The sequence below is a fragment of the Branchiostoma lanceolatum genome, chromosome 14, assembly GCF_035083965.1.
Source record: "Branchiostoma lanceolatum isolate klBraLanc5 chromosome 14, klBraLanc5.hap2, whole genome shotgun sequence".
In the NCBI taxonomy this organism is placed as follows: Eukaryota; Metazoa; Chordata; class Leptocardii; order Amphioxiformes; family Branchiostomatidae; genus Branchiostoma; species Branchiostoma lanceolatum.
The window spans coordinates 16,582,557-16,605,792 of NC_089735.1; the positions used below are offsets into that span (position 1 = coordinate 16,582,557).

General features: G+C 41.5%; 1 protein-coding gene and 1 long non-coding RNA gene across 4 annotated transcripts in view; one reads left to right on the forward strand and one right to left on the reverse strand.

Moving 5' to 3' along the window:
- Window positions 1-10,970: 10,970 nt before the first annotated feature.
- On the reverse strand, window positions 10,971-15,131 carry LOC136448325 (uncharacterized). Its single transcript, XR_010757861.1, has 2 exons — window positions 14,607-15,131; window positions 10,971-12,144 (listed from the first exon to the last, which is right to left on the reverse strand). It is a non-coding gene; the product is annotated as an uncharacterized lncRNA (long non-coding RNA).
- Window positions 14,218-23,236, forward strand: part of LOC136448324 (AN1-type zinc finger protein 4-like) — a 40,786-nt gene continuing 31,767 nt past the window's right edge. The window contains exon 1 of one of the 3 annotated variants that reach the window (XM_066447728.1): window positions 14,218-14,325. In XM_066447728.1, the coding sequence (XP_066303825.1) occupies window positions 14,319-14,325 (7 nt within the window). In that variant the 5' untranslated portion in view covers window positions 14,218-14,318. Of the gene's footprint in view, window positions 14,326-15,201; window positions 15,627-23,236 lie in introns of those variants that run through there. The other 2 variants (XM_066447726.1, XM_066447727.1) reach the window with 2 other exon arrangements.

Consider the following 23,236-nt stretch of genomic DNA (forward strand, 5'->3'; position numbering starts at 1 on the left):
GGATTTGCATTGAAAACGACGTAGAACGGCCTAATAAGCTGTTCTAAGTCATTTGCAAGCGATTCCGAGCGGTTTGGCGAGAAAAAAAGCCAAGATGAAATTTTACCGGCAAAGGCCGTATTATGCTCCAAAACGTCGAAATAGGCCTTAAAACAGAGGTTTGGAGCGAAATTATCACTGAAATTTTTTGTCTGGGAAAAAGCGGATTTGCATTGAAAACGACGTAGAACGGCCTAATAAGCTGTTCTAAGTCATTTGCAAGCGATTCCGAGCGGTTTGGCGAGAAAAAAAAGCCAAGATGGAATTTTACCCGCAAATGTCGTATTAGGCCTCAAAAGGTCGAAATAGGCCTTCAAACATATGTTTGGGGCGAAATTTTTACCTCTAAATTTCTTTTCGGTAAAACGTCGGATTTGCATTGGAAACGACGTAGAACAGCCTGATAAGCTGTTCTAAGTCAAAAACAAACGATTCGGAGCAGTTTGACGAGAAAAAAAAGCCAGAACGGATTTTTAACCACAAAGGCCGCATTAGGCTTCTAAACGTTCAAATAGGCCTTAAAACAGAGCTTTTGGGCGAAATTTTCACCTCGAAATATCTTTTCGGGAAAATGTCGGATTTGCATTGGAAACGATGTAGAACAGCCTAATAAGCTGTTCTAATAATCTTAAGTCAAAAACAAATGATTTGGAGCGGTTAGGCTTCAAAACGTTGAAATAGGTTTTGGGCGAAATTATGACCTGCAAATTTCTTTTCGGGAAAATTTCGGGAAAATATGCATTGGAAACGACGTAGAACGGCCTAATATCCTGTTCTAAGTAAAAAAAAAAAACGATTCGGAGCGCTTTGGCGGGAAAAAAATGGAATGGATTTTTAACCGCAAAGGCCGCATTTGGCTTCAAAACGTTGAAATTGGTTTTGGGCGAAATTATCACCTGCAAATTTCTTTTCGGGAAAATGTCGGATTTGCATTGGAAACGACCAATATATATATAAAACCTCCTTGGTTGAAGTTAGTATTTTGGGTAGTACTAAGTACTTTTTATATTCAGATGCTGAAAGTTTCCGAAACTGGTAGCCGCGGCGAATGTTGGAGGGCTTCTTTTACTTGCAGCCTTATGCATTAGCCCTATCATAGGGCTACGAAACTGGGCGACTGAAGGCGTAACCCAAGCTACCGTGAAACTGTAACACAACTCAGGCTTTGCAAAAGTTTCACAAATTTATTCTAAAGGCACCGCAAATCTCTTTCGTGACAAGCTACCCGGTAACCGTGAAACTGTAACACAAATTCCCCCGCGACCATCCTTGGGAAACTTTGTGATATTGAACCAAAACATCACGGCACTAGAAAGGCAACATTTGCAGGAGCAAATGCAACATGTATCGCCCATTTCCCTTCCCATGCAAAAAGCGACTGTGGCATCGAGGCTTACGTTTGTTAGATGTTTGCAATGTTGGTATTTGAATAAATAATTGAATTGAAGACCAGTCAGAAATGGATTTCTCCCAATTTGAAGCCCTATGCATGATGGGCTCTTCCAGGCGCCCATATCTATACTGGACCATTAAAAGACACCTCCACCAAACAAAACTGGACCTTTTTGATAATCAACCAAGCCCAAAATTGAATTTAAAAAAAATGTCCCCCTCATACAAGAATGGACTCTTCCAGCTATGTATGGACCAACAAATGTCATGCAAATTTCAGAATGTAAACGAATGAAATCTTGCTGAAGATCTGGATTTCTCCTGCGGAAGAATTTGCGCAATCCGAGAGTCCAGACAATTGTTCATCACGCAGCGAACAATTCTTCGAACCAACTCAGGTTTTGCAAAGGTTTCACAAGTTTCTACTAAACGCACCGCAAATTTCTGGTGCGTATTTCGTGACTTGTCCTGTAACACTGACACATACCACCATTAAAAAAACGTTGCTAAAGAAAGGATACACAACCAATTGTAGGGATATGAGCGTACTCTTGGTGTAAGTGAAAAAATGTATATATATATGATTGCATATACACACAGAGAGGAATATAGAGCAATAGATTTATGTCGAAAAACACCACCAGAAAAGGCGTAGATTTTGAACCTTCTCAATTGCACATAACTTCATTAGGACACAACATTAACACTAGAAAGGCAACATTTGCGATAGCAAATACAGAATATTTTCTCATCTCCCTCCCAATGTCCCCCGCTCAATAATTACGCGCACAAATCACAGGTCAGGTCCACGTAGGACTTGTGGTCACTGACCTTTAGGTCGTGTTGTTTACGTTCGCACCTGGCCATATGAATAAAGATGTGACCATATATGGCAACACCATATATGGTCATAGGAGAAAAATTGCCGATCTTCTCCCCAAAATACCCTCCAAAATCGTTTTTTGAAGTGGTGTATACCGAAAGTGCGAATGGGGTTCTTTGAATATTTGTTCAATGTACCCCCATAGCAAATTTCAGGTCATTTGGATGTATTTCGAAGCACAGGGGGCCAAAATGTACGTTTTTGGTCAGAAAAACCTCAATAAAATCGTTTTAAAGACATTTATCAAAAGAATAAAAGAATCACCCCAGGGTATTTACCCACTCTACCTGTATACCAAATTTCAATTGGTCAAGGGGCGACCGAGCTGAGTCGATTTGAAGATTTGACCGGAGAAAGAAACATTACGAACACAGTATGTTGCGCCCAACAGTATGTTGGGCTCAACATAATAAGTAAGTAGATACTCCAAAAGAATATGTACTCGCAGTGAAGAGGAATATGCTCCGCATTGTACTAATGGGCCTTCCTATGTACTGTACTGTACCTACTAGTATACGGGTACAGGTCTATCCACTACAAGACAGATACAGAGTCAGGACATGAAGTGCATTGAATATTTTTTTACTTGTGCCAGGTAGTGCTATTTTCTTTTTACATGTAATCATCAATCTTTTCCTTTCTTCATCATTATAAGATGAACATATCATAAGGAAATGGTATTCATCTTCAATACTTTCTTTGCAGGTGGGACACATTCTCTTTTCGGCTGGTATATTTTTGTGACGACCCTTTTCAATTTCTAAGCAATGCGCACCGATTCTTAGTCTTCTTATGCTATTTGTTTCGCTATATTGACGAAATCCATGTTGTTTGATCGAAGGCAATTAACATATTAATGGAACGACTATAACACCTCACTGGTAAAGGATAGGTGTTTCATCTTTGTGTCATATGTACTTATTATTATCATCATTATGTGTGTTATGCTAATAGGGGTTTCATTTGCATAATTTATGCAGAAACTTGAAATATCAAATAATATCATAAAATTAATGAAGAAACTTCAGATTTTCCTTACGATAAATACTGCGGATGTCATATTGGAGGTGTAGGTAGCTTTAGTGAAGGTGAATACAACGGAATGTGTGTTGTGCTGATGATGATCAAATTTGCATAATTAATGCAGAACGTTGATATCAAAATGGTAGGGGCTTCATATTGGACGTATAAGAAGCTTGAATAAACAATGATGCTGTTTCATACCTCCTTCATACCTCCAATGGAGAGATATATTCTGAATTTTCTTGAAAATGTTGCCTCACTTGTTATGATCATGATGACATGAAGTTTATGTAACATTAAATAAGAAAGTGATTTACATATGATTTTCAAAAATCAGAAAATGCTGTAGCATTTTTGTAGCAACAAGGATTAACAAAACTAAACACATGCACAGATTATGGTAAACCGAATAGTAGATTCTTCATTTTTGTCCTTTCATATCTTTAATTTTGGGATTGACTTTGGCATTCTACAACATTGGTACCCGTTTTCGAAAAGATATTCTTTTGCAATTTATATTAGAGCATGCATTTTGTCACTTTACAGCTTCAGACAAAACAGGCGAAAATTGATGCGCGCGTGGTATATGGGGTGTCATTCATGTAATTAAATCAACATGGCCTTACTAAGGCCACAGCAAGTAAATTTTATGGATGACATCCTCCGCAGACTCCAAAATTAATGAGATAGGGCGAAAAAAAAACAAGGCGGGCCAAAACAAACAAGATTCCTATATTTTCAAATTTTGAGATCATAAGTGTTGTTAAACAAGAATTGAGGCGACGAAATATGATATCATGACCAACAGGTCTTTTAGTCCTGTATTCAACTAATAAGGTTTCATATATAACAAAACCTGCTTGATTTAATGTAAACATGTCCTTGTAGATGTGTATACATCTCAATAGACCAGTGTATACATCTCAATAGACTAACTACAACAAATGCAGAAAAGAACTTGTTGTACCATCATCTTAAGCAACTACACTGACTTTTCATATGCGATGAAACACCTTGTGTATACAGCTTAATTAACTAGAACCCCCCCCCCCCCCCATTATTTATATAATGTCTTTGCTAGAACAAATGCAGAAAACAGCTTGTTGTTATACCATCATGGGCAGGAACTGCACTGGGTATTCATATGCAATGAAACACCTTGGACTGTCAACATTAAACTGTTCTTGAAGATGTGTATACAGCTCAATTAACTAGCACAAACGCAGAAAACAGCTTGTCATACCATCATGGGCAGGAACTACACTGGGTATTCATATGCAATGGAACACCTTAGACTGTCAACGTTTACGACATATTTGCCAATTTTTGGCATGTTGACCACCGTCGGAGGGCAATGAAATTTCTTGTTTTTTATTTCGAAATCAGGCGAAAATTAATGAGCGCGCTGATGTCATCCATAAAAATTACTTGCTGTGGCCTAATTAGTAAATTATTGTCACCAAAAACTACTTTTAATCTCCAATGAGGAGGGTACTCGCGACGGTTCAAAGTCGGCGGTATGTGCCTTTGACCATGGATAAGCTTAGTTGGTGCATTGGCATTATTATCCCTATATAATGTCCTTGGTTTGTGTTAATTAGGCTAGTATTGTCTTCTCCACAGGCAAACCTGTCTGTATGACCATGAGTGTGTATTTGCTGCGTGCCGCTAAACTCGCCTGTGCTAGCGGGCGGCGCGGCGAGTTCCAAGTCCTCACGTCTGTCATGGCCAAGCCCACTGCGCCGTACTCAGAAATGTCGATTGTCTCCTTGATATAACTGTTCAAGTACGAAAAAACACTTACAAAGAAGGGGTCGAATATATACTTTAATGGAGCAGTAAACTGTGCTTAATCGTTCACAAACCGGACTGGAAGTGTATGCTAGCTACGCACTAGTACATAAATTCCGACTGCCTCATCTTTATATATCAACAGTACTGTCAGAAATAAAAAAAATGCTGACTAACAGATTACTATACGCTGAAAAATGACACGAAACTGCTTGCTATGCTGTAAGTTTCTAATCCTGTAAATCATTGTGACATTCATGGGACTACAGCGGGCGGAGTGGGCTTGGTCAGGCGCCGCGGACAGACTTGACAATCGCCGGCGCCGGTGTTCAGGAATTATCGGTCCCCCAGGAAAATCGGTCCCCAATCCATGGTGGGCGTGGCCTAAAAAGTACGAAGGCCCACAGGGCCAAAGCGAAGATATCATCCACAAACACTGTCTTTGAATTGAATACTTACTGCCAAATGTATGAATTGTAAGAAGGTGGGACGGACATTGTCCACAAACACAAATATGAACGTTTCATCAACAAAAAGTATCAGTTTTTGGCCATTGCAGGGACACATTTTCCAGGGGTAGCCAGGATTTCCGGTCCCCTCATAGGAAAGTCAACAACTCTTCTCCTAGTAGTGATGCATTTGGAAAAATACTTTATTTTTGAATTACTTTAACTTGAGTTGATGCTCTTAACACAAAAATATAAACGTTTCAAGGGCAACAGTCTCTGCATTTGTCCATTGAGGGAATTCAGGGGAAGGGGACTCATTTTCCCGGGGTAGATCTAGGCGGGATTTTCGGTCCCCTCATAGAAAAGTCAACAACGCTTCTTCTGATGAACGTGGAAGCTTCTTCGTCAACTTGAAGGCGCTTATCTGAAGATTTAACACAACTATAAAGGTTTCAAAGCGAAAAGTTTCAGAACTTGGCCATCGAGGGGATTTCAGGGTAAGGGGACACATTTTCCCGGGGTAGATCTAGCCGGGATTTTCGGTCCCCTCATAGGAAAGTCAACAACGCTTCTTATGATGGACATGGAAATTGTTTTTCAACTTGAAGACGCTTCCCCGAAGAGTTAACACAACTATAAACGTTTCAAAAGCAAAATGTCTTAGGATTTGGCCATTGAGGGGACTTCAAGGGAAGGGGACACATTTTCCCAGGGTACCCGGGATTTTCGGTCCCCTCATAGTCAAAGTCAACAACGCTTCTCCTGATCCATTTGGAATCCTGTTTTTATACTCAAAGACGCTTCTCTGAACAACTATAAAGGTTTCAAAGCAAAAAGTTTCAGAACTTGGCCATTGAGGGGATTTCAGGGGAAATAAACTATAAACGTTTCAAAAGCAAAAGTCTCAATATTTGTCAATTAAGGGGGAGGGGGACACATTTTCCCGGGGTAGCCGGGATTCTCGGTCCCCTCATATGAAAGTCAGCAACGCCTCTTATGATACATTTGGAAACCTGTTTTTATACTTAAAGACGCTTCTCTGAAGACTTAACACAACTATAAAGGTTTCAAAGCAAAAATTCCAAGATTTGTCATTTAATGGGGAGGGGACACATTTTCCCGGGGTAGCCGGGATTTTCGGTCCCCTCATAGGGAAGTGAAAAACCGTTTCTTCTGATGTACTTGGAAATTGTTTGTCAACTTGAAGGCGCTTCTCTGAAGACTTAACACAACTATAAACGTTTCAAAAGTAAAAAAAGTCTCAGGATTTGGCCATTGAGGGGGTTTTAAGGGGAGGGGGACACATTTTCCCGGGGTAGAACTAGCCAGGATTTTCGATCCCCTCATCAAAAAGTCAACAACGCTTCTTATTTTGGACTTGGAAATTGTTTGTCAACTTGAAGGCGCTTCTCTGTAGACTTAACACAATTATAAGCGTTTCAAAAGCAAAAAAGTCTCAGCATTTGGCCAACACGGGAAAATGTGTCCCCTTTACCTGAAATCTCCTCAATGGCCAAATGCTGAGACTTTTTGTCTTTAAAACGTTTATAGTTGTGTTAGGTCTTCAGAGAAGCGCCTTCAAGTTGAAAAACAGGTTTTCAAGTGCATCATAAGAGACGTTGTTGACTTTCCTATGAGGGGAGCGAAAATCCCGGCGTAACCCCGGCCCGGGAAAATGTGTCCCCTTTACCTGAAATCCCCTCAATGGCCAAATGCTGAGACTTTTTGTTTTTGAAACGTTTATAATTGTGTCATATCTTCATAGAAGCGTCTCCAAGTTGAAAAACAAGCGCCCGGGTTCAAGAGAAGACAAAATGTTGACTTTCAAATGAGGGGACCGAAAATCCCGGCTACCCTGGCCCGGGAAAATGTGTCCCCTTTACCTGAAATCTCCTCAAAAGCCAAATGCTGAGACGTTTTGCTTTTGAAATGTTTATAGTTGTGTCAGGTCTTCAGAGAAGCTCCTTCAAGTTAAAAAAACAGGTTTCCAAGTGCATCAGAAGAGACGTTGTTGACTTTCCTACTTGGGGACCGAAAATCCCGGCTTAACCCCAGCCCGGGAAAATGTGTCCCCTTTACCTGAAATCCCCTCAATGGCCAAATACTGAGACTTTCTGCATCTGAAACGTTTATAGTTGTGTTAGGTCTTCAGAGAAGCGTCTTCAAGTTGAAATAGAGGTTTCCAAATACATCAGAAGAGACGTTGTCGACTTTCAAATGAGGGGACCGAAAATCCCGGCTATCCCGGGAAAATGTGTCCCCTTCAGATGAAATCCCACAATGGCCAAAACCCTTTGAAACGTTTATATCAATTTTCATAGATTCGTCTTTAAGTTGAAAATTAGGGTCCGAAGTAGACCAGAGGAAGATTGTCTCAACTTTCCTATGAGGGGACATTATTTGTCGACAATGTCGACAGTGTAGAATTGTTATGTTACAGCCTATGTTGTTGTGGGCCTTAGTACTTTTAGGCCACGCCCACCAGTCTCAAACATGGACCAATTGCAGGAGGGGGACCGATTTTCCCGGGGGGACCGATAATTCCTGAACACCTCCGGCTTGCACAGTCGGGTTTAATATTGATGTCGCGCAGCTCAGTACCTGCTCGACAAGTATATATAACGTTATATATGATATAATGTTACTGATTTTATCCAGCATAAAGGTGTGTATATTCGGTGTATGGTGATGGTGCATTTTAGCAATCGTAGCGACTAGTCAGGTACAGACAGGGGGGAAACGACTGGGGGGAATCGACCTGGAGGGAAACGACTGGGGGGGAATCGACCTGGGGGGGAAATGTCTTCAACAGGGGGGAAACATCCAGGGGGGAAACGTCCTGGGGGGAAAAGTGTTCCGAACACCCCATGTTCCGAACGCCCTATGTTCCGAACGCCCTATGTTCCGAACGGGTACACAAAAAGGCTTGCTGGACGGATTGCAGCGCTATTTGCTGTTCATCTAAATGAGGCCCGTGAAGTTGAGAAAGTGATTAGGACACTCTGGAACATAGAGTACCTAATGCAAGTGTCAAATTGTACGGGCCGGATTTAATAAACGAGCCACGGGGCGTCTAACCCTTCAAGAGCGGGTAGGAAAGGGGTACATTTAAAGGCTTGCTGGACGGATTGCAGCGCTATTTGCTGTTTATCTAAATGTGGCCCGTGAACTTAAAAAAGTGATTAGGACACATTGGGACATAGAGTACCTAATGCAAGTATCAAATTGTACGGGCCGGATTTAATAAACGAGCCACGGGGGAGGGGGGGGGGGTCTAACCCATCAAGAGCGGGTAGGAAAGGGGTACATTTAAAGGCTTGCTGGACGGATTGCAGCGCTATTTGCTGTTCATCTAAATGTGGCCCGTGAAGGGTTAGACCCTCGAGGATCGACCTGGGGGGGAAATGTCTTCAACAGGGGGGAAACATCCAAGGGGGAAACGTCCTGGGGGGAAAAGTGTTCCGAACACCCCATGTTCCGAACGCCCTATGTTCCGAACGCCCTATGTTCCGAACGGGTACACAAAAAAGCTTGCTGGACGGATTGCAGCGCTATTTGCTGTTCATCTAAATGAGGCCCGTGAAGTTGAGAAAGTGATTAGGACACTCTGGAACATAGAGTACCTAATGCAAGTGTCAAATTGTACGGGCCGGATTTAATAAACGAGCCACGGGGCGTCTAACCCTTCAAGAGCGGGTAGGGAAGGGGTACATTTAAAGGCTTGCTGGACGGATTGCAGCGCTATTTGCTGTTTATCTAAATGTGGCCCGTGAACTTAAAAAAGTGATTAGGACACATTGGGACATAGAGTACCTAATGCAAGTATCAAATTGTACGGGCCGGATTTAATAAACGAGCCACGGGGGAGGGGGGGGGGGGGTGTCTAACCCATCAAGAGCGGGTAGGAAAGGCTTGCTGGACGGATTGCAGCGCTATTTGCTGTTCATCTAAATGTGGCCCGTGAAGGGTTAGACCCTCGAGAATCGACCTGGGGGGGAAATGTCTTCAACAGGGGGGAAACATCCAGGGGGGAAACGTCCTGGGGGGAAAAGTGTTCCGAACACCCCATGTTCCGAACGCCCTATGTTCCGAACGCCCTATGTTCCGAACGGGTACACAAAAAGGCTTGCTGGACGGATTGCAGCGCTATTTGCTGTTCATCTAAATGAGGCCCGTGAAGTTGAGAAAGTGATTAGGACACTCTGGAACATAGAGTACCTAATGCAAGTATCAAATTGTACCGGCCGGATTTAATAAACGAGCCACGGGGGAGGGGGGGGGTCTAACCCATCAAGAGCGGGTAGGAAAGGGGTACATTTAAAGGCTTGCATGACGGATTGCAGCGCTATTTGCTGTTCATCTAAATGTGGCCCGTGAAGGGTTAGACCCTCGAGGATCGTTTATTAAATCCGGCCCGTACAATTTGTACTTGCATTAGGTACTCTTTATCCCGATGTGTCCTAATCACTGTTTCAAGTTCAGATGAACAGCAAATAGCGCTGCAATCCGTCCAGCAAGCCTTTTTGTGTACCCGTTCGGAACACAGGGCGTTCGGAACATAGGGCGTTCGGAACAAAGGGCGTTCGGAACATAGGGTGTTCGGAACATAGTGGTGTCCCCCAGGATTTCAAATCCTGGGCTCATCCAAGGTTCATCTGAAACTTCTGTCTTTAGCTCGTTAGAATGCTGGAGTTGAATCCTGCTTTTTTTTACCAGCTTTGCAGGGGTGGTAAAGATTTGAAATGTAGATACATGTATTTTTAAGTGATTGTTTTTGATGCCTTAACCATGTGTTGCATTGGAAAGCCCATTTGGAGGTCCCTCCCCAGGAGGATCGGACCAGTTGAGTAGGGATAGGCTGAGCCGAAGAGACACCGCCACTGGCGGCACCGTCCCCCTCGTGCCACCGCCGCTCGTGCCACTAAAAATAGGAATGTCACATTAAGGCGATGGGGGACGTTAATAATTTTTTTTGGGGGTCACTGGCCTTCTTTCATTCACTGACGACAAAGGAAATGTGTGAGATTATGGGATGATCTACTAACTTAAAAAAACCCATACAGATAATGAGATTATTGCCTCCATTAAATGCAAAATTTAAGAACCTCTAGATGGACTATAATAATATTTGGTAAGATAAAAGTCAGCTTTGGGCCTCTTGGTGGATGACCTTTGTCATGCAGCATTGTATCCGTTTTGAAGAGTGTAGAGGCCTTCCCCAGTTTGCAATGATAATTGCCGAGTTGTGGTCTGTTCACAGCTTGGCAGAGAATAGATCTACAATTGAAAAATGCAGTGCCCATGCAAACACAAGTACTGGAATATAATATACACATCGATTACCATTCTTTTTTCTTTGTCTCAAGTAGAAAGGAAACTCATCAGTCATCAAATGTTTTAGATATCAATATATATTTCAGTAACATAGCAGTATTTTTAGTTATGCTTTCTAGAGGGTATACACATATAAGTTACAGTTTTAACGGGTCATGAAACGATCAGACAGTGATCAACCATCCTGTATCAACACACATACATAAACTACACATGATAAATACTTACAATGCATACAAGCATCATTTATAAGGAATGGTAATTAAATCTAACAATGCTGACATACAATCTAATACAATCTAAATATTGTCAGTCTCTATATCATCATACTCGGACAAACACAGCAATTGGGAAATTATAGAATTTTATTGCACGACTATTGTAGCAGGTACGAAGTATGGCAACAACAGTTAAAAAAGAACAAGAAATACATATGGAATAACACAATTAACTACAACAAAATGACTATCTTAGGTTTACCGTTTTACATGATTCAAGTTGGGCTAATTATGAGTATCATAATTTTTTCTAATAGCGAAGCAATCTTTTATACATTTGTTGTTTATATATACAATTATATATACATGTAGGAGAATGCTTTGAACATAAAAACATGCTGTATATTTTCTGTACAAAATCCTTACTATATTTTCACTGCTAACATCATGGCATCTTTGGAATCAATATGTGCTAGAATGATAAAAAGCTTGAAAATGTATTTCTGTCATATTCTAAAATGCATCAGCATGATTATAATAACAGGGCAATATTTACTGCTGTAAGTAGACAGAAACAGAATTTGCCTAACACATTCCTCTCTCCAAGCAGAGGTTGGTGGGGATGATTGTGACCTTTTTATCATATGCCGTTTTTTTGTCCGCCCTCCATGGAGAGTATGCACATTCTACTAAAGCTTTGAAGGCCTTCGTGGCCCTTAGTCTGCCAGCCAGATACAAAAAATGAACCCCCCTATAAAACTGACATTGAATTACATGTACAGGAAAGTAAAATTATATGGACTTACAAAACAGTGAAAACCTATGGTACATCACATCATAAACATAAGTGTTATACTGTATGTTGTGGAGCTGCTTGTATGTGTATTAGATGTCCCCTTCCCATTCATATCTGCATGCAAAATATTGACTGGGCAAGGTATTGACAAGGCTGTCTCCCTCAGTTGCATGTTGTACATCTTGGTTTGAGGCTGGGGCCCTAGTAATGAGCCAGTTGCTATATAAAAAAAAAGACCAGAGTGTCATTGAGCATAAATTCACATGGAAACCTGCAAAGATTGATCTAAAAAAAATATATATATGTATATAATTGTATATATTATGTGCAAAACGTTCTGTCACAAAATTCTTTCTCCTTGAAAAGAGCCACCATTTTCAGATTCAGCCTCTCGTGGCAGTTTTCCATAATGATGCTTTGGGGGTGTGGCTCTTTGGGTTAATTAAGGACACTGGTGTTAAGATAGTTATCAGATATGACAGTAAGAGACAAAAAATTCCATTCCAAAAAGCCTTTCTCCTTCAAAAGAGACACCATTTTCAATTTCAGCCTCTGGTGGCAGTTTTCTATAATGATGCTTGGGGGCATGTCTCTTTGCGGTAATTAAGCACACTACTGTTAATGTACTTATCAGATGTGACAGTACGGGTACTCTGTAGATGAAAGAGCCAAAAAGTTCCATTCCAAAAGCCTTTCTCCTTCAAAAGAGACACCATTTTCAATTTCAGCCCCTCGTGGCAGTTTTCCTTAATGATGCTTGGGGGCGTGTCTCTTTAGGATAATTAAGCACCCTAGTGTTGATGTAGATATCAGATATGACAGTACAAGTACTGTCTAGATGAGAGAGCCAAAAAGTTCCATTCCAAAAGCCTTTCTCCTTCAAAAGAGACACCATTTTCAATTTCAGCCTCTCGTGGCAGTTTTCTATAATGATGCTTGGGGGCTTGTCTCTTTGGCTTAATTAAGCATACTGGTGTTAAGATGGTTATCAGATATGACAGTCTGAGTACTGTGTAGATGAGAGAGCCAAAAAGTTCCATTCCAAAAGCCTTTCTCCTTCAAAAGAGACACCATTTTCAATTTCAGCCTCTCATGGCAGTTTTCCAGAAACAGACACATGTGGCTCTTTGGGACAATTATCTTTAATTCAGCATGATTGTTTTGAAAATGTGGAGCTTATAGTTAGTAGTACATTATACTGATTGTGTAATGGTCAGAAGCAGGTCTGAATTAAAAAGAAATTTGAATAGGTTTTATAACTATCACATGAGTTATGAGTAGAGTAGAGTAGAGTTTAGTTATGACTTAAAATAATGTGTAGCGTAGTTTATGTCTGTATAGATGGAAAAGATCAAGATCACGAAAAGTCAGGTTGAGAAAGTCTGTTTGCTAGTCACGTTTATCCAAGCATCTGTTTGTTATTGTTGCAAAGATATGCAATAATTTGTCCCCTGAATGCTGTTTTTTTTACAGTAATATGTCATTCTGAACATTTTTCAAATTTTTTTGGTCAAATTTCTCCTTTATCAACGTTGACTTCCTAACGTTTCAGCAATGCTAGATGGTCTGGTTGACCCAATGTATAGAGCTGGTCTTGTGAACCAAATTCGTTATCCTGCCATTGTTTGTTTTCTTGTTTACATTTGTTGTTTTGTTTCTATAATTAAATGTATTAATATTCTTACTACAGCCTGCCAATAGTGGAGAAAAATCCTCATTATGACAGGCTACAGCCTTACTCCAACAAAGGGGTGCTGCCCAGTACTCGATCAAGATCAAGAATATCAGGATAAAATTCACAGCCGTAGTCCTGTTATGGACTTAGCCGTGGCGACTCTTTAATCGGGTATATTTTGCTGTATGTCTAAAGACTCTTTTACATTACCCTCACAAGAGTCGTGGAAAGATCCATTGAAAAATCTACACACAATACATCGGCTGCGCGATAGTTGCTTCCCCGCCAGGTTTCTGGGTGTCCCTAGCTTCCTTGCACACTTACCTATCATTCGGCACCCGTAGGAATCCCAGATCACCCGTAATATATCCACAGCGCGACCATTTGCGAACAATCCCCCACGTATCGCTTCCTCAGTTCAACCGCGCAGCCATCTTGTTTGACGTCGGCGATATTCGGAAGGTTCGGAAGATTTCCGACCGTTTCCGGAAAGCGCTCGGAACGTCGTCGGGGGATCTTCGCTAGTTTTCCGTAATTTTCCGATCCCCCGACGACGTTCCGAGCGCTTTCCGGAAACGGTCGGAAATCTTCCGAATATCGCCGACGTCAAACAAGATGGCTGCGCGGTTGAACTGAGGAAGCGATACGTGGGGGATTGTTCGCAAATGGTCGCGCTGTGGATATATTACGGGTGATCTGGGATTCCTACGGGTGCCGAATGATAGGTAAGTGTGCAAGGAAGCTAGGGACACCCAGAAACCTGGCGGGGAAGCAACTATCGCGCAGCCGATGTATTGTGTGTAGATTTTTCAATGGATCTTTCCACGACTCTTGTGAGGGTAATGTAAAAGAGTCTTTAGACATACAGCAAAATATACCCGATTAAAGAGTCGCCACGGCTATTATGGACTATGATTTATAACGTCGGCTACTGTTACGCACGATCTAAGAAGCTCTAGCGGCACGTTTCATGCTTTAGACTTCTAAAATATTCTTATTATCGTACCTTGTTATACGTATGCCAGTTTGTATCTGTCGTTGTCGATGCACATGCAGTTGTTGTTGTGAAGTCTACCATATAGTTTCGCTGCTCCGCCATGCCGCCCTGTTCCGATGGTCGTCGCCATCTTGGTTTGACGTCATCATGGAACCGCCGCTGACGGCACCGCCGCTGGCGGCATGGCATGAACGGCGGTTTTCTATTAGGCTCCGTGGCGCGAGCCTATGCCAGATGCAGCAGTTCGCCGCCAGCGCCCGACCGCATCACTCAGGACGAAAAAGTGTACACGTCCGACAATCGCTCGGGTGCCGAAACGTTCCTACTTAATGCTGGCAGTAATACACAATTTTTGATCTCAAATCCTTTTTAAATCAAGTGGGATCGATAAAAAGGTATTTGTGATTGACCTAGACAAACGCTTTTTTGTCCCAATATTTCTAGATGGGATTATTTTACTGCACACTCGCAGTAATACAGGCACGAGACTTAATGCTTATCACATGTCCGCACTCCCTTCACCTCCTGCAGCATTGTTTATTATTCAACATGTGACCTGTTGCTGGGCGACGACTACATCCGGGACATTCTGCTACATGGTGGATTCTTGAGGTGAAAAAACACAGACGACATTTTGGTTTTGCCGTCTCAAGATTTTCATTTTCAGTTGGCATTTATTCCAACCCAGACCGCGCCAGCATGGAACCTTCACCAGGATAGGCACCCACTAAACTCAGAGGATTCGGAAGATGTGTAAATTGTGGCGTTTCTAAGGAGGATTTAGAACAAGAATGGAGTGTGAAAGTGGTGGGGAGGGCGGCTCGGTCAAGCCGTCGTCTTCATGAGGCGGACTAAATCAGAGGTGTCCTGCTGTAACTTTCGGATTTCTTCTTTCTGGTCGTTCCTTCGATCTCTTTAGACCCAGCATGGATCTGTTTATTGAAACCTTGACTGGTACAGCCTTTGAACTTAGAGTTTCTCCATTCGAGACTGTCATATCAGTGAAGGCGAAGATCCAGAGACTAGAAGGTTGGTGGTGGGCGACATAGCCTATATGTTGCTATTTTACTTACATAATTTGTCTCATACCTACAAAATTATACTTAAATTGGATTTTTCATGCCCTTAGAGTTGCTAATATCTGATGTTATTTGTGCCTCCGGAGAGTGAACTAAACAGTCTGTATACTGTAGTTTTATGAGCTGAATGTAAGTTGAAACTCAAACACAAGTACATAATTTTTTTTCAAGATTTTGTAGAAAATTCAAATTATAGTCTTATCTGACAGTTTTACACCGCACTGTACCCATTTTATTAAGACCTCGCAATGTTTTAAGTCCTTTTATGGTTTTCATACAGCATGTTCCTGTATGTGTGTTGTATGTAATAATTGTTTTTTTCCACTTGTTTGATATAATTAGGCCATTACTGTAACTACATGCAAGTGTAAGACTAGAAATATAATTTGTGATATTTTGCGGTCACTTCTGCACTGAGAACTGCAAATGTCCTATGTATGTACATGTACATCAGTGACATTTGCATACAACCATTATAGTTGCAATGCTTTAAGAGCCTTGTCATATCTTTCTTGCCTGATGCAGTAGCTGTCCTTCCTTCTTTCTCTGTCCAATGCTGTTTATCTGCTCTTCAACGGTGAACCAATCTGTAGAATTCTACTTTCTGCTGCTAATCCTCATCTGCCATTACTTGATCAATCCATGCTGTCAATTTGACATTAAATTTAGTATTGCATAGGGAACGGAAAATTAGCTCCTGTATGCCTAATTACTTTGCTGAAATTGGTTGAAATGTTAGTTATGAAATGATTGTCTATTTTCCAAAACATTCTGATGTAAACTGAATTTTTTCTAGTACTAGTAGTAGAATTGGAGATTGTCCAAGGAGAATCACGGATTGTTGTAGGACAGGTCCCAAGAATTCCTAGTAGAATTTCCTAGAAGAATTCAAGAATTCCCATTTGAGAATTTGGGATTTTCCTGGGGCAAAGTGGAATTATAATCTGTTCTAGGACTGACATTCCATTCCCTACAGTACTGTGACATACATGTATGTCAATACATATGGCAGGCCTCACCTGTTTTTCGTAATCTTAACCTGTTCTTGATGAGATTTTATGTATCCTGCACCTGTGCGATGGATTACTTGATTAGAATATTGTACCATTTCCTCATAGATTATGTAAATGAGGCCCTGATTTGATGACTACAAGGTATTCATTTAAATAAATTGTATCAGCTGATAATGTCCCCCCCCCCAAAAGAAGTTGTCTAAAGTTTGAAAGTCTTATCTCAACAAAGAAAGCTACTCTAGCATTAATATTGCCCCATTAATTGTGCAAATGAAGTATTGATTGACATACTCCATCTTTAAGTTTAATGATGTTCACATTAACTTAACTGCAAGTATAAAATTCCGGTCACTAGGGGTGGATACCGGTTCGGCTTAATAAGGTTCAAGTCCAAGTTTAGGTCCAGAGATTTAGGTTCAGGTCCGGACCTGAACCTAGACCTGATCCTGTCCAGTTGATGTTTTGTTTTATTAGACCAATATTAAGCATAGAGAATTCATATTGACATGCACAACTATAAAATTTCTTTGGGAGCAGACTTTCAAGATAAACCAGTGTTTGATATTTTAATATGGCACTTGTTCTAAATGCCTTTTTTGTCAGAGGGTAGACTTTTTTTCAAAACACTTTTTATCAAACAAAATAGAGAAATATATTTGTACTTTGTTCAGTTTTTTTTTGACTCAGGTTTTTGGCTTTAGCTTTTTTGGACTCGGTTCGTGGATGTTATAAAGGTCCGAATCAGGTCCAGCGAACCGGTATCCACCCCTACCGGTCACTTATCAGAATCGTTTAAGTTATCTGTGGACTTAGGTCTTCATGTGCATGTAAATTATTTGCATGATTGAAATCTGACTATGTTCCTCCCTTTGGCCCCGTTTATGATTAAAATGATAAAACGGTTCAAACCATTCCGATATATTCTGAACTGAAACGGTTTACATTTTGCGTCCGCGATACAAACTTGCACCTGTGCTGAAAACGGTTTGCATCGAATTTGGGTATTATGCAAAGTCCCAGATTGACAGCTAAAAATTTTCACTCTTTCCCGCGCTAAAGCCCCAAGTGATGACCTCATGTACCCGGATGTGCGACGTCGTAAACATCGATGTGAACCGGTTTCGTAATGCTTTTGCGGAGCGTTCACGTTCACAAGTAAAACGGTTTATCTTGCTGAAATGGTTCGAACCGTTCTACTTTTTCAATCATGATTCACTCAGTTGGATGTACAGTAGATTCCGCATATCTGTATAGCCCATTTGTCAGCGCAAATTATACGACTCCCCGAACTATACGACTGTCCGAACTAGCGATATTGACGTCCCGAAGGAGGGGAGGGGGGGGCGAATTGGATTTTGGGCAAGACACACAATTACACTAACGATATCGCAACTTTATTTTGCAAAATTTTAATCAAAGTACAATCCGACCTTTTCGTCGATCTTAACGTCACCATATTGGATTAAATAGGCGATCCATTTTGTTCAGATAAGCCCAAACTGCGTGGGAAACTCCTGCCAAATAAAAAACTCCCGCCGCATGTTGATCACGTGAAATCTTACAGTCAACCAATCAGAGCACAGGTTTTTATGACGTAAACCAATCAGCGCGTAGATAAATGCATATCAATGAGTAAACAAAGATGGCCGCCCAGCGTCACCAGACCTTCGTCGCTTTATTTTTTTCTGAAATTGCGACGTAAAATAGGATTCATCTACGCTACATAAGCAGGATTTTCACGGGGAAAGAATGTAAGGAATAGGTTCTCCTTCGAATACGGCCACAAATAACTGTAAATCGCGGCAAAATACAGCGTAGAGGCTCAAATGCTCTGACAAAAATCGTGTTTTTCTTTTCGTATTTTTGTTCACTTTCGTCGCTTGAGTCTTGAAAAACAGGTTTTTAATGAGATCACCGTATGTCAAAGGCACCGATATCGATTGTTTGCAAGCATGACAATAGCGAGTAACAAAGGAATGTGATTGTTGAACGGTAGACGGCGTCCCCACTCCCGAAACAACAATTCAAATCCAAAATTTAGCCTATAGTTGTGGGTCATTCCTTTACTCATTTTACGATAAAATCGGACAAGATTCTATACAATACCCCGAACTTTACGATTATGGGCTATACAGATATGCATTGTTTTTACAATTGAGTGAATGGTAAATGGTTTGGTGTTTTGGAATTCTATACAGAAAGACGAAATATACAGAAAAAAGGTATACAAATAATTGGCATATACTGTATCACATTTGAATAGTCCTATCATGAATGCACTGGATTTATAACTTTTCCTTATTGATTATGCAAATTAGATCATAATTTTCATAATTGTTATCTAATTATGTCAACCATTATTAAAGCTATAGACGTACCAAAAAGTATGACAATCCACCAACCCCTTCTTAAGAATTGTGTTATCAAACATTTTTCACAGAAACGCCCCTGCAGTTCCCGAACAAGCTTCTAAGAAGCTCAAACCTACCGGGTATGTCACTTCTTCCTGTGTCCAAGAGCTATCAACTCAAATGAAAAGAAACAGAGACTGGAGGAACTGCTACAGTACATTATTACGCCACTGGGGGGGGGGGCACAATCTAACCAATTCAAGGTCTTATCAAGACCTACCCGCATATCCAAACATCAAGACAATCCAAACTGTAATTCTCGCAGTTATCTTGTTGACACACAGACACACACACAATCGCTCCTGGAAGCATAACCTCGGTGAAGTTAAAAAACACAGTAAAAGTAATAGATGTGTATGTATTTGAGGCGTGTATTTTTTAGTACCACCTACGTGGCCAGGCAGTTGGAGGGTATGTTTTCAGTGTTATTAGCAACGACTCTACTGCAGGCTCTCTTCTGGAGACAGAAACGTGAGACAAGTCTCCCAGGGAGGGGGGAGAAACTTGATTCCTCAAAAGGTACCATGATACACTCATCCCCATGGTAGGGTCTCAGTCAGCACAGATATCCGCGTGAGCATTGATTTTTGCCTGTTCTCCAAAAAAAATCACCTCTTCCAAGGCTCCACAGAACCTGTTGATTGCCACAAAAGGCCAACATTGTAAAAGTCGTTAAATACTACCACAGAATACCTCAGCATCGAAGTTCACAAGAAAACTCGCGGCGTAATTGTAGATTGGTATGTATTGTCATCGATGTTGGTGAGGGGGGTGTTACGTTTGCACAATTGTACGAGAGACTCGCGCCGACCAACAAGTATTGCCTAGCCAATTTCAAAACACAACCTATTCACAGCGGCTTCACTTATTTTTTTTTTGCAACGATTAGAGAAATGGGAGAGGAATTGAGGCATTGGTAAAGAGGTCTCAAATAGAGATTTGGAAGTGTGACGTACATGTATGGATGCTTCATATGAAGTTCAATACCATGTATGTTAAAACTGGCCTCCCGAGTATACATTTTGTACTCATCACAGTCATGTATCATCCCCAGTCCTTGGAGCCAGATACCTTCTAATAGTGTACTTCTTTGATCGTTCTTGGCAATATATTAAACATCAATCACTTCAGCTGAGTGTGCTCGGCCCAGGAAAGGGTTTGCACTGCAAGTCAGACGTAACTATTTTTCATGTTGTAAGACAAGACTTACTATAGAAAAATTAGTTTCACATAAATTGATTCCCAGTGTGCCGGGTTTTGAGATGAAAGTAGACACTACTAGGGATGCATTCCGAAACCCACCTTCCGGTTCAGGTACCGGTCCGGACCTGAACCCAGAGGTTTAGGTTCAATAGGTCCGGACTTGAACCCTAGCATATTTGAATAATTGCCTTAGCGGCATAATTTGGCGGCGTTTCGACCTGGTGATCGCAAAATTCAAGCGGCGTCCGTCCACGCTCCGCCAGCCGAGCATGACCGCAAAACCGATCGCCCGGCGTCGAGGCGTGCGGACCCGCTGCACTTCTTCCGAGCAGAGCGCCGCGACTTAGCACGCTGTGGCATTGTGTACCCCACAGAGATCAAGCAAACATGACCCTGTCTGCCGCAAAGAAAAACACAAAAATATCCAATATGGCGCCCAGTGGCAGCCATGCGGTCTTCAAGTTCAACCAGTCACATCGTTAGTTTCCCTTGACGTCATCCAAGTCTCGCGAGAACTTGCCAGACTTATGGAATTCTGTAATGGCCGCCGTGGATCGCAATGATTTCGTGTTTTTCGAGCGCAAATTTCGCGATCTATGGAATGTTTAAGATGGTCTAGAACGAAAAAGATATGTGAGTGCTAGATTTTTTTACCGGTCCAGTGCCGAAATAACCAAATAACCAAATCACTGGGTTTCGGTTTTTTGGACCTGAACCGAAACGTTTTTACAGGTCCAGAACCGGTACGCATCCCCAGCCAATACAGAAGAAATTTATAATCTTAATTCTTATCATTATGTCCTTAGTATAAAATGATATTTACTGACATCAAGGAGGTTAGAATAGGAAGGAGAGAGTTTAAAATTACTGCCTTTTGTCCTCAGTGGGCCGCAAACGTCAAAACTGTAATTGACTTAAACGTGTCAATTGCCCTGATTTCAATGGGCCAGCGCGGCACGCCAGCGATCTGTTCCATTGTTTAGTTGCAAATTGGAGCGCCCCGGGGATTAGCAGTTTTAGTGGAGGGACAGTCGTAAGTTCAATTTTAGCTATTTCGAGGAATTAATCTTTTTAGAAATCAGGGAGAGGATCGGGAAAAAGTAGATAGCGGAGAAAACGATCAGAGGAAATTCAAGCGCTGCAACTAACGTTATATCCTGTGGCCGTTTTTGATTTCAACAGCCTTGAAACAAGGTTAATCTTTGTAACAACATCCACCCTACAAACTACATGGTCAAATAAAGCGCTGAACTAATACGTCTGCTACATTCTGCATGTAATATGTCAGTCTTTTTGTACAGATTCTGTGTCAAAGATCCTAGGTATAAGGGCATATATCTCGTTTCTTTTCGGCAGCTGTGAGAACAAAATTCGATACATTCTATGATTCTACCGATTCTACACACATAATTCAGTACAGTCAAACCTGCCTAGGCGACCACCTTTTCAACGCGACCACCTGGCCATGGCGTCCGCTTTTTCTCGGTCCCGAAAATTTCCCCCATATAGGCACAAGCATTAAGCTGCCTGCCCAAGGCGACCACCTGTCCAACGCGACCGCGACCGCCACGAATTGGGGCCGCACAGAGCACAATTCCTGCCCATGGCGGCCGCCTAATTTTGAAGCGTGCGGTGACATCGGATCATTTTGCTGTCGGATTTCACGGAAATGTTTTCAAGACTGTAGGACAAAAATAAGGACAAAAATATATGGAATAGCAATGTTATAGCATAGATTCCTCCATGAAGTGTTTTGATAAAACGTTACCCCTATAAAAATTGTAAAAAGACAAATGTTTGTGATGTTGTTGTGCCTATCGTAATCTTATAGTTTACCGCGAACTCCGGTCGGTTTAAACTCAATTTTCAAAACGAATACGTAGTGCATGGCGTCAAAAAGTCAGATTTCACAGAAATTACTATCTATTTTTGAATATTCAACAAAAATGTCACTGTGTCTTACTAAATTCCACCGAAAAATGACTTCGCGGCGGGCAAAACATCGGGCGAGAAATGTTGTTCCTTGGTCCCGACGCCATCTTGGATTTGGCGCGGCTCGGATTTGGCGTACCGCTGACCTTTCTGAAACACGATGCTTTTGTGTATGAACATTTACGAATACTAAAGTTATTGATGAAAATTGATATTCTTTTTTTCTTTTTATTTCCATGAATCTCAAACCTTTATTGGACGCTGTGCGTTCTGCTGCACTGACTTACCTTTCCATGCGGTCGCACAGAGCTTGGTGGCGCGACGAAATCACACCGTTCCGTTTTCATCTTTAGTTGTCAGAACAGTCAGATCGAAAACTTTTTTGACCCTTTTATCCAGCGGTCGGCGCCCCAAAAAAGGCTGGGACCAGCAGGTGTTATCTCGGGATTTGTCTTAGGCCTTAAAACTTCGATGATGTGCGTGTGTGTAACGTGTGAATGCGGGAGGGCGCTGCGAGATTTATCGAGGCAACCATTGTTTTGTAGTCAAAATTATGACGAAAATTTGTACACGATGTAGCGGTATACAATTATTACAACGATAACGGAAAATAAAATTTTTGTAGGATCTTTCTGTCAATGAGAATTGAACCTGGTGGGGGTCATGCTGTCTAAATTCACATAATTTCCATCCATTTTCGTACTGTATTTGAAAACCTCGACCTGGAAACATGTGAGTGGAATCCTCTTCATGGCGACCACCTGTCCATCGCGACCGTTTTTGCCCGGTCCGCCGGGTGGTCGCCTTGGGCAGGTTTGACTGTACCTCATTAATCCTCCTTCGCCAGCAGAGAGGCACAAAACACAGTTGAAGCCGAGAATTGTAGGCCCGATGCCGAAAAAATGGCCCCGATGCCGATTGTGAAAGTTTGACAAATTGAAATTTCTCATCGTCGACCATCTAAAATATATATCGACATATCCAGAATGAATCACATAATA